Source organism: Colias croceus, chromosome 28 (genome assembly GCF_905220415.1).
Source record: "Colias croceus chromosome 28, ilColCroc2.1".
NCBI classification, from domain to species: domain Eukaryota; kingdom Metazoa; phylum Arthropoda; class Insecta; order Lepidoptera; family Pieridae; genus Colias; species Colias croceus.
In genome coordinates, this window is record NC_059564.1 from 2665128 (window position 1) to 2677920 (window position 12793).

Below are 12793 nucleotides of genomic sequence, written 5' to 3' on the forward strand. Positions count from 1 at the left end.
CGAAATTTATTGTTTTTTATTTATTTTGGGAATAAATGGAGATGTATAGCTGCAGCCCGTGCCGTTACTGTCAATAAAGGGCGGGAAACGAAACGTCACTTTATAACCTATATATCACAAAAATATAAAATTATCATAACCTAAAAACACTTATTTAAAATTTGAAAACTATATTATAACAGGTAACAGATAAACTCATCACTATGCTTGCAAAAAGGTACGAAATGAAACAATTATACATAATATATTATTTATAAGAGTAAATAAAAATAAAATAAAAGTTTTACAATTTATTTGTCCCAAATTAATGCGAGATTTTTATAATTAATTTTAAACCGTAAGCCCAATAAAATCCCTTTCACAAAAAAAATGCAATTTCATCACAACGGGTAGCAACATTTCACCGTTGTTATAAGATATTTTCATATTATAATCACAAATTATGTAACCTACATACAAATGCTTATTTATTTTACAAAAAAAGCACACTAAAGCTCCACAACATGGTTACTATCAATGTAAAGAATATTTTGAAGTGTTACAGTAAAGAATCGACTCGTATTACATAAATACATTAACAGTGAACACTTATAATTTAAGGCATATTTGTACTTATTAAGTGATTGAAAGAATAAAAACAGATACAATTTTCCTACGGATAGACGGAAAAATAAAAGGTTAGGTACAGAACAGAAACGCAATAATTTACTCTGAAGAAAAAAGGCACAATTGGTGCGATTTTTCATTCATTTTTTTTTTCATTTTTTTATGTCATAGCTACTGTCAAAATGACAGTTCACGCATAAGATCTCTTATTTTATATGCTACATAGAGCAAAATATAGGGAAGTGATTAAAAAAAATAATTAATAGCCACTACTTCAAAATTTACTTATTTCCAATTGACTTTTATACGATAATAATGAATAATGAGGTACGTCTTTTTGACAAGTTGGATAAAAACGGAATGTTGCTACTAATAGCCCTAACACAAGTATATTAGTTAAAATAGTATAAGGGCCTAAATAATGATATTTTTGATAATCCAAACAATGAGTTTAGCACGTATGAATCACATTATGGAATCCGTTGACACCTGTAAAGGGAAATTGATTATAATTAAAAAAATTATATATTTTCAACAAAAATAGGAGAAAATATTACTATTCAATTCTGACTCTTATCACATAAACATTAAGAGCGATTATCGTCCACACAAACCAAAACATTTTCATACAATTTTAAACCTTATTACATACTCACTAAGAGCTATTATCCTCTACAAAACATTTCTACACAATTTTGAACCTTAATACATAACAACTAAGAGCGACTTTGCTCTACACAAACCAAAAGATTTTCATTCAATTCTGACTCTTATTACTTGCTCACTAAGATCGAATATACTCCACACTTTTAAACCCTGTTGCATAGTAATTAAGAGCGATTTTGCTCCACACAAACCTAAACATTTTCATACAATTTTGAACCTTATTACATACCCACTAAGAGCGATTCTTCCTCGCCATAAAGCGATATGCGATAAACGGCCAAACGACGACCAAAAACAATGTAGGTGGGCTCAGCTCTTGCCACGGCCAACGCCAGCTGCTTGATACTTGCTGTAAATTTAATAAAAAGTAATATTAGTATGATAAACTCCACTATTTAATGGATGTCATTATACATATAAACCTTCCTCTTGAATCACTCTGTCTATTTAAAAAACCACCGTTGCGTAGTTTCAAAGATTTAAGCATACAAAGGGACATAGGGAAATAGGGACAGAGAAAGCGATTTTGTTTTGAATATTATAAAGAGGAAAGGTTTGTAATTATGTATGTATGTATGGTTTTCACGCATAAACTACTGGACCGATTTCAAAAATTCTTTCACCATTAGAAAGCTGTATCTTCACTGAACAACATAGGCTAGGTTTTATCCAGGAAATCCCATGGGAACGGGAACTATGCGGGTTTATCTTTGAAAACGCGGGCGAAGCCGCAGGCGGAAAGCTAGTATACTATATAGTGATGCTTAGATATTTTATTTAATATTTATCCTTATATGCGGCTTTTTGTATTACTTTTGTATATACTTACATCCAATATCCGCCTATCGCCTTCCACAGCTTTTCTCAACGCAGCTACATCAGCCTCCAACCGAGCGAGTGTACCCGGTAGTTGTTCTAGCACTTTTAGATCTGCAAATCGAGAAATATTTAAGAATTATGTGTAAATATATTATTTTGTACATGACATTTTATAGTTTGTCTGCTAAATTTGAAGTATAATCGCATTATCAACAGGTTATATGTGGGGTATGTATTTTGTTTAAGTGTGTATAATTTTTAAGACTTATACTTGCAATCTTATTATGATAAAAAAAATATACCGGCCGAATTGAGAACCTTCCCTTTTTTAAAGTCGGTTAATTAATAAGAAATAATTTTAACTCATTCTTCTACTACAAGTACATTATTTACATTATTTTTATTTTTACATAATACATTCGTGCAATTCGTTATTATTATTCGTTATTCGGTCTTTCCTGATAAATTATGACATTTGATCATGATATCATAACCAAAAATAATAAAATAAATACATACGTGTTAATTGCGAAGTGATTTGGTAAGCGTGTCCGTTGCTGAGTCTCGGCGCGCTGTGCGTTTGTATCGCTGGTTCGGGTTCCACCTGAGGGAAAAATATATTAATTTTATTATGCTGATGCAGTTAAAATAGTAGGTATTTCAGTTTTTTTTTTTGCAACATAGACATACAGTTTAGTGCAAGTGATATACAGATATTTTTAGTGTGTGATTTCTCTCCATAAAATCATTTGTATGAGAATGTATTAAAAAATCATTAATAAGTGTCGCACAGACATCAATTTACATCCTACTATAATATTATGCGAATGTTTGTGAAGATGGATGTATATGAATATGTATGTGTTTGTATGTTTGTTACTCTATCACGCAAATACTGAATCGACTTCAATGAAATTTAGCACACATATAGAGCAGGTAATTTGGATTAACAAATTGGTTTTATCCCGGAAAACCTATGAGAACGGAAACTATGTGGGTTTTTCTTTGAAAACGCGGACGATGCCGCAGGCGGAAAGCTAGTATACAATAACACACACATACACTCACACACACACAATAAAATACTAAAGGTGTGTAACATGTGACATGCATATATATATATTATATACATAAATTTATATTTACAACCATTCACACACACACACTCTCTTATTACATACACACTGTCCCTCCCACATACGCACACGTAACACATACGACACGGACACAGCGTGCGGCACACTAACATCGACGGTGTCAATGTACTCGTCCATCGACGTTCTCCATAGATTTTGAGATATTCGATGCAATACCAAAATATATCCCTAGACTTTGTTGATGTGTGTATTTCTAACTATTTATTATTAGTATTTTTTTGACGTGACAACGTTTTATAATTCGATAGAGCCGGCTGCACGCACGAAAAAACATGACTCATGCGGCGTTACCTCGCTCTGAGGCGTTCCATGTAAGGCTTGAAGTGCAAATGCATCTCCGATTTCCGAATTGTATGCTAAATAAATTAATAAATTATTCACACACACACACTCTCTCCCACACACACACACACACGCAACGTATACGACACGGACACGTACAGCGTGCGGCACACCAACATCGACGGTGTCAATGTACTCGTCCTCCGAGTCGTGTCGTGTCCGCGACGCCGTCTCCTCCGGGACGGGGGACGACGCGCCGCTCACTGAACGGGAATCTGGAATAAATTACGATATTACATTGAGATATACACTATGATATATAAAAGAGCTAGATACGTTACCCGCTCTCTATTTTGGCAAGAAAAAACTCAGGTAAGTGCCCGAGTTTCACTTAGTCACGCACCATTCAGCGTCGTGGCTGGACGTTCTTTTTGTATTTTAATCGGCAGTTGTTATTACGAAGTACATGAGTGAGACATGTATTATGTCTCGTGCGTGAGAGTGAAAGAGAGAACAACTGTATTGGTGATAATGCGTTAGTAAGTAGGTATGTATTAATTACGCTGTTTTTTAGTGCAATGATGTTGGCGTATGCCGCGTCTACTAGTATAATAGGTCATTGGATATACATATGGAGACGACACCGCCTACATCACTTATGTTCCGCTCAACATACGTCATATAGCGTAACTGCACGCTCATTTTTTATTTGTTTTAAAGTGAAACGCATCAAATATGCCTTCGTGTGTGTTACGATATTGCACAAATAATAAAAATAATACGGAAAAGTGCAAAGGAATAACTTTCATCGGTAAGTACCTACCTAGATAATAATTTTTAAAACTTAGTTAGAGCAAAAAAATGGCGCACAGATTTTCTTCGTGGTGTCTCCTCCATACGTAGTAATATTATCTCAATGGGATATTATGAATATTTTGTTATGTAGGCGTCAATTTTTTCCTTGTGGGATTTAAATTCCAAACGATTAGGTTACTCTGACAGAAAATTTTCATTTTTTTTTTAATTTACCTATATCCTTATAAATTTATAAAGAATAGAAATATTTCGATCACGAGGCGGGACTCGAACCCACATCCTTTCACGCCAATCCGGGGCGGATGCATAAACACATAAAATTAACATAAAACTGAAAGAATAGAATAAATTCGCTCTGGCGGGTCACGTGTGGCTAAGATGGTCAAGCATACGCCCCGGATTGGCGTGAAAGAATGCGGGTTCGAGTCCCGCCTCGTGATCGAATTTTTACTATTCTTTATAAATTTATATGGGAGGTTTTTTAATTTTGTACACGTTTTCGTGTTTTACATTATTTTATTATTGTAAATATATGTTGTTGATATTGTTTTGTAGATTGGTAGGAACGCGGCTTTTATAAATCATTTGAATGCCATAAAACCAAAAATATCAAATTTAAATCTCCCATAAACAAAAAGGAACTCACACATAGGCGAATTGTGTTGTGACTCGGATCTACATCTAGCCAGCACATCACCGGCTACCAACTGCAAATCAGCGCTGGGAAAGCCGTCGCCATCTTCGTTTATCGTGAGGAACGACGCTACGTCAGAGTTGTATGACATCGTTTCGATTATCTGTTGTAATAAGTAAAACGGTTAAATAATTGTTTGATTGTGGAAATTAATGATTGTTTCACACGTGAAGAGATGAACAGAATTGTTGTTATTATAAAAAAATACTTCTTCTTGAATGCGAAAAACGCTCCATGATGATGATGATGATGACGAAGTAAAAAATTATGGAAAGTATCAAGATTGTTCCTCACACGTGAAGAAAGTATCAAGATTGTTCCTCACACGTGAAAAAGTAGACGGAATTGGTGTTATTATGAAAAAAATGCATTATAAAATGATCAAAATTGTTTCTTGAATACGAAAAACTACAATAATTGTGGTTGTTATGAAAAAATTTCAGTTAAATTTTTTTTTTAATAGGTGACAAAGGTTCAAACTGCTCTTAAATATGTATAGGAAATTTCCTTGTTCGCGATGCCATAGTTTTTGTTTAGCCTTTCAAATCTTTTAAAACAGGTTTTATCAATTACAACTATGTTACAGTATAACAGAAAAACTCGACAAAACGCACCTTGTGTAATTCTTCCACATAAGCCTTCATTGCGTCTTCCTTTGACATGTTACCCAGTTTCATCCACGCCTCCCATTTTGCCCTGTAAAAATATATATAATATATCAATATATACAATATTGTATTATCCACTAGCTGTTAGCAGCGACTTCGCTCGTAATTTTTCTATAAAAGCTCGTCGTCAAAGGAAATTTGATCGAGAATGTGATTTTTCATAGCGTTAAAAAAAGCCTATAGCACTCTCTAGCTTCCAAAATATCTCCATGCATAATTCTAAATTCAAATCTATGTAAACCGTATCGTTCAAAATTGCCTTAAAGCGTATCTGCCTGCTATTTGAATCCTGCGGGCATTTCATAAGAGGATAGGCTCGAATAAAACGGCTGATTTAACTAGATAGCTGTGACATATAAACCATGTCAACAATCATATACTTTATGCATTTAAATACAAAACTTGTATAATCGCATTAGCTATACAAATATAATAACAGTGTGTTTATTCGTTTTATTGTTACAAAGTCGCTACAAATGTTAATTTTACCTTATAATATCATCTTATTATCTTGACTAATGAGTTATTATCAACAAATATCACAATGCCATTACATTATCATATTTTGAGAATGTCAATGTATATTTAGAATATCGTTATCTGTTAAAGTAAAAATACATGGTATTCCCTCATATTCATTTATAAAACAGACGATATTTTTAGTTTACAATAAATATACTGAGAAATATACCTATAATATATTTCTGATAATTCGATTCTAAGCGTTTATAATTCAAAACCACTGTTTATAAATACATTCTTTACCATAGGTATAATATTACAAAGCTGAAGAGTTTGTTTCTTTGTTTGAACGCGCTAATCTCAGGAAATACGGCCCGATTTGAAAAATTCTTTCGGTGTTAGATAGCCCATTTATCGAGGAAGGCTATAGGCTATATATCATCACGCTAAGACCAACAGGAGCGGAGCAATGCGGGTGAAACCGCGGAGCACAGCTAGTAATTCAATAAGATTATCCTAGCCACCTATTTCCTTAAAGAAAATCTTTGAAACTGATGTATTCATAATACATCTGCCCATTACCCTACTAGTAGTAGGGATTTTGGGATTTACTCGAGCGCGTCAGATTACTATTAGGGACGGTACCTTAGCTATTCATTAGTACCTCTAGTCAATATGAGCAGTTATGGTTGGTGGGTGCGCTCAGGGGCCCCGCTGGAAAATTTGAATAATCCATAATTCCCTAAGGTTGAGCTCGAATCGTCAGATTAGCGAAATGGGGACTTCTTATATTGTAATTAACCCCCCCAGATATTAATCTGACGCGCTCGAATAATATTACTTTAATTTTTTACCCTTTCTTCATAGCGATTAAATCGCCACTTTAATCGTCAGATTAACGTATACTTTTTTTCAGTGACGTCCTGGAGCATGCAAAATATCAATATCTAACGCGCTTGAGTATTTCCAAGCCATTTTTTTTCTTTTTTAAATTAAAAAAAATCAAAAAACCCTTCCCCACCGCTAAAAGTGAAAACATTATAGGACCTTTTTTTCTCGCTATGGTCTAATCTACCAATTCTAATAAGTTCCCGTGACGCTCGAGTAAATCCACATTTAGCATCCTGGGCTCCCCTACTATAGGGAACATCGGACGTCACTTTTATCTTCTATAATATAAAAATGAATCCCAAAATGTGTTGGTAAGCGCATAACTTTTTTATAATATTCCTTAAAGTTCGAGGATGGTTCTTATGTAGAGAAAACGTGAATATGTACCACGGGCGAAGCCGGGGCGGACCGCTAGTAATAATATAATATTATAAAGAGGAAAACTTTGTTTGTTTGATTGTAATGAATAGGCTCATAAACTAATGGACCGATTTTAAAAATTCTTTCAACATTCGAAAGCTACATTATCCACGAGTGATATAGGTTTTATCCAGGAAATCCCACGGGAATGGGAACTATGTGGGTTTTTCTTTGAAAACGCGGGCGAAGCCGCAGGCGGAAAGCTAGTTTGAAATGAAATGAATTACGTTTATTATGGATACGTAAAAAGATACAAATAAAATGAAACAGGAAACTTTAATCTAACTTAAATATATGTACATATGTCACAAAAGGCCTGCCACTCAGTGTAATACACTGATTTTCAGTGGTTGCCTTAGGATGCCTTGCTGACAGTGGATGTATTTTTTGCTCAACTGCAGTATACGGTTATTAAAAAAAAATATTATAATATATATGTATACTTAATAATAAAATTTATACTTACTTAGTGAATAAATAATATTACACCTTAACTTAGTATTTTTTATAATAAATAAACAAACAAGATTGGGGATCCCCACTCCCATCATCCCCATAGTCAACCTCCCCACTCCCATCCTCCCCACTCCCCACAGCCATCCAGTTTATATACATACCTGTTTATGACATCCCAAAAACCTGGCTTGGGCTTCGTGCATGTGCCCTCTGTGCCCTGTTTGAAGTAGCTGTAGAACTTTAGCATCATCTCATTGCTGGGCTGGTACGACCCTGAAAATAGAAACGACTTTTGTTATGTTTGATCTTCAGAGTCATGCCCTAGAATCTGATTATAGTCGGAAATGCTGATTTCAGAAGTACGAAAAAAACATGACAAGTTTGTAGTATACATATACAAATTATTATTTGCCACTTCATAATTTATTTTTTGGCTGAAAAACATTCTACATTTTGTGTATAGTTTGCCCATTATAAGTTTTTTCACAGGCCGTTTTTGGAATTCATGGTCGAAGCTTTACGTAGACTCCAGATATAAGTAAAATTATTAGTTTCCCGTCTGTTTTGACGTTATATTTCAATTAACCGATTAATTTACTAGCGTTTAAGAGCTAGCGCGCAAGAGCAACTTTTGTCTCCGCAACTATTTTGTCTCGCCCATCAACTCGTATGGGCTAGTAAGAAAGCGCGCGCACGTAGCGACGCAACTCCCCATAGAGTTGAGGAGAGAGACAAAATAGTTGCCGAGACAATAGCTCTAAAGCAACGGTTTGAAGCGATACTATTGGTTATTTATAAACACATTCCTCGCTACACATCCTCGCACATTATTGGTGAAAAAGCACCCTAAACGGTTGGTCAAAAATACCAGCTCTGATTCAATTATTATAGCAAAAGTTAATAAATTAAGATTACAAAAAGTTGAATACCCTATTGAGGTAGGTGATTATCCTAAACATGTTTTAACTACTTCTAATTGACGTCCATACTCTCGGGTTTTTTTATTTTACTCAATAAATTAGGCGCCAAATTTACTTGCAATGTAAATATAGTATGTATCCTATTAGTGGAGCAATAGCGTTTTAATGTGTATGTGAAATGTGCCACCAAGGTCGAATTACGTGTTCTAATGTTTTAGGTGAAGGCGGTATGGAACTTTCTAGATGTAAAATGAGGGTCTAGAATATAATAAAATGGAATAAATGTAGATGTAGCCGTCATCTGATTGAATCTGCTATTTGATTGAATTCTTGATTATACAAAGGGACATAGGGACAGAGAAAGCGACTTTGTTTTATACTAAGTGACGAAGGCGTTTTTCACTCATCATACAAGCAATTTCCATAAAAATGACAATCTTAATTAAAAGTATCTTAGATCTATATTGCAGCTGTCTCAATCAGCTGAGCATTGGCCACATAATAATCTAGGAATTTGATTACAGAAAAATAATTTATAGTACCTATTCAAAAAAATATTTTAATTTCTGTTCCTTAATAAAACTCAAAAGTAACGATGAGATTTTCTTTCCTACCTTCACTTTGCTTAACTTTTTCATGACATGATTATGTGATAACATAGTTAATCATATTATTAGTAACTTTCTTATTTTAATGTGTGGTAATATTTCTATGAATCAGATTATTTTTACCTATTTATTTGAAATCCTGCATCAAATAAATAGGTACAAAAATCATGACACGTGGGATACATTATAATTTAATGCCACAGCGAGATAGTAATTTATATTTTATATACGTGTTATGTATTGATAAGATCATTGCAAACATTGTTATGATGTAGTAAGTACAATTGCATCAATAATATTTTTGAGTTTTAACAACATCAAAGGTCAGACGGCAATCGATACAGGAGTGCAATCGATCAAGGGTTATCACCTGATTTACCAAGTCAATATAAAAGTGTGATTAAAAGTATGGACACAATATCTTTTAATCTATTCGTTTCGAAACATGTGTCACTTATAACGTCTTTGTTCCAAAAAACACAAGCAATTTATTAAAAAACTAGCGGTCCGCCCCGGCTTCGCCCGTGGTACATATTTCGCTATAAAACGTAGCCTATGTTCTTTCTCAGTGTCTAGAGATTGTCTGTGCCAAATTTCATCAAAATCGGTCCAGTAGTTTATGAGCCTATTCATTACAATCAAACAAACAAACAAATAAAGTTTTCCTCTTTATAATATTAGTGTAGATAACTTGAACATTAAAATATCAGATCAATAAAATAATTTGAATAAACAAGAAAAGATCTCTCGAACAAGAAATATTTATTTACCTAACAAGATCGTTGAACTAGAAAATATAAACAAACTCTCTTATCTTTGTATTTATACGAAGAAGTTTATTTGTTTAATTTCATCTTTATAATATAACTAGATTTCCGCCTGCGGCTTCGCCCGCGTTTTCAAAGAAAATGGATAAAAACTAGCCTATATTACTCGTGGATAATGTAGCTTTCGTATGGTGAAAGAATTTTTAAAATCGGTCCAGTAGTTTATGAGCCTATTCATTACAATCAAACAAACAAACAAAGTTTTCCTCTTTATAATATTAGTGTAGATGTAAATAAACATAGTGTACAATAATTACAAATCTTAAATTATGCATTTATCTATTCCATATTCTCTCTGAACAGTTAAAATGTTACGGATTAATCTCTGATGAATTTATTATTTTGTTCGATTAAAAATCAAAAGTGACAACCCTTAAACGTTAGCCTTTACGAATTACGTCCAATCTTGCGTCCAATGAATAATAAACAACTGCGAAATGATTTATATTGGAATGGAAGTCACATGACTGCCTTATAAATGCAACTATTGGCAGACTATTGGTAAACTCCAGTAGCAAGTTATTCATTCATTCCTTAATTGATCGACTTTTCGAACAATGTTATAGGGGGGATATAAGGATATATATAATAGAAAGAGTACGGGTATAATATACTCTGGCGCGTAAAAAGCTGGGGCCGTATTATGACCTCTTATTTCCAGACAGTTTACGCCGTGAATTGAACTGACTGGTAAATTCATATTACCTATAATATAATTAACCATGGCTGGTTATTGCGATCACAATATGATTTTGCCAATCAGTTCAATTCACGGCGTAAACTGTCTGGAAGTAAGAGGTCATAATACGGCTCCTGTTCATTATTATTTAGAACTGTAACGAAGTTTCTAGAAATGTTTAATGTTATGTGAATGCGGATGTATGTATAAACAATAGGCACGTTCACATAGATCCGGCGGCGCGGCCTCGCGAGGAAAATCCTTCGCGAGGCTGCTCTCTGTGTGGATCCGCCTAATGATGTTTATACACACAATTTAACTAAGTATTGTTATATGTATTTTAAAATTACATTACATTACCTTGAATAACAATCAACAAATATTTATTTTTAAATAAATAAATAAAACACCTTGTTATTCTCTTTACTCTTTATTGCAAACAATGCATCAAACCACAACGGTAATAAATTCGTTTATTATTTACTTGATCGTATGTCGAAAACAAACCATATAACATATTCGATTCGATGTACCTAATGAAATAACCTTAGATTATGAATTGGTCTCCGCGCGCGCGCTACGACTAGATACCGCTCCACAAAAACAATAGCTCCGTGAGTGCGGCAACTCAGTTCTGTAGTGTGTGTAAGGCGATTTGTAAGGACGCTAGTGTGTGTGAAGAATTGTACTGCCAGCTACATAAATTTTACCCCATAAATGGGAAATGGGCTATCTTGGAAAGAAGTTTGAAAAATATTTTTATTTCATTTTGGCCTTGCCGGGAATCGAACCCATGAACATTTTTTTTTTTTTTTTTTATTAATTGACATCTGCGATCAGTCAACGGACTATGAGCAGATATTTGGACAGAATAATTTGGCGATTTGAGAACTAGAACCAGTGCCCTAATTCCCCTTTCTAATGTAGCTCAACATCAACATTAGCTCTTTTCAGACGTTTCCTGGGGTTTAGTTTAAGCAATTGCTGGGAGAGTGGATTTGGATGCATTACAAGTCTTTGCTTATGCTTCTTGAGGTATTTAGTAGCTTCTTCCTTAATTGTAGGCATTTCTAAGTACTCATGAATTTCAGAGTTGCGAGTGAACCATGGAGCTGCTGTGAGCACTCTTAAGATTTTGTTTTGCACCCTTTGCATGCACATTAGGTTGGATTCGCTAGCGGAGGCCCAGAGTTGAATACCATATGTCCAAATAGGTTTTATTACTGCGCAGTACACTCTAAGTTTATTGCTTAGAGAAAGTGTGGATTGTCTACCTAAGAGCCAAAGTAAGTTTTTGAAGCGGAAGTTAACTTCTGTCTTCTTCTTCTTTATATGATCTTTCCAGGTGAGCCTACGATCCAAGTAGAAGCCGAGGTACTTCACGCAATTAGACTGTGGTAGAGTTTCTTGGCCCAAATGGACAGGCGGGCAGAGACCATGTCTAAGTGCAAATGTGATGTGATGTGATTTAGGCGCACTTGCTCTTATGCGCCACTTATCTAGCCAATCTTGGGTTTTATTTAGCTGATTTTGAAGAATATAGCTAGCTTTCTCTCGATCTGGATTGCATACTAGAAATGCGGCGTCATCGGCAAATGTTGCTATAGATACCCCTGGGTGTTGGGGAAGGTCGCTAGTGAAAATATTATATAAGACCGGGCCTAGTACAGATCCTTGAGGGACACCAGCTAAGCAAGCGAAGAGAGATGATCTGGCATCATGAACCTTAACCTGGAACATCCTTTCGCTGAGGTAAGATTCAAGAAGTAAGTAATAGGAGTGAGGTAAAAACAGTTTGATCTTGCATAGTAGACCCCTGTGC

The 12793-nt window shown here is 34.5% G+C and overlaps 1 protein-coding gene across 2 annotated transcripts in view; it reads right to left on the reverse strand.

The window, feature by feature from the left end:
- Positions 1 to 869: 869 nt before the first annotated feature.
- The window catches only part of LOC123703985 (acyl-CoA-binding domain-containing protein 5), a 32388-nt gene continuing 20464 nt past the window's right edge, over positions 870 to 12793 (reverse strand). Inside the window, exons 2-9 of one of the 2 annotated variants that reach the window (XM_045652211.1) lie at positions 8099 to 8210; positions 5655 to 5736; positions 4993 to 5143; positions 3708 to 3805; positions 2611 to 2695; positions 2102 to 2202; positions 1502 to 1621; positions 870 to 1095 (exon numbers count right to left, since the gene is read on the reverse strand). In XM_045652211.1, the coding sequence (XP_045508167.1) occupies positions 1505 to 1621; positions 2102 to 2202; positions 2611 to 2695; positions 3708 to 3805; positions 4993 to 5143; positions 5655 to 5736; positions 8099 to 8210 (746 nt within the window). In that variant the 3' untranslated portion in view covers positions 870 to 1095; positions 1502 to 1504. Of the gene's footprint in view, positions 1096 to 1501; positions 1622 to 2101; positions 2203 to 2610; positions 2696 to 3689; positions 3806 to 4992; positions 5144 to 5654; positions 5737 to 8098; positions 8211 to 12793 lie in introns of both variants that reach the window. The other variant, XM_045652210.1, reaches the window with a different exon arrangement.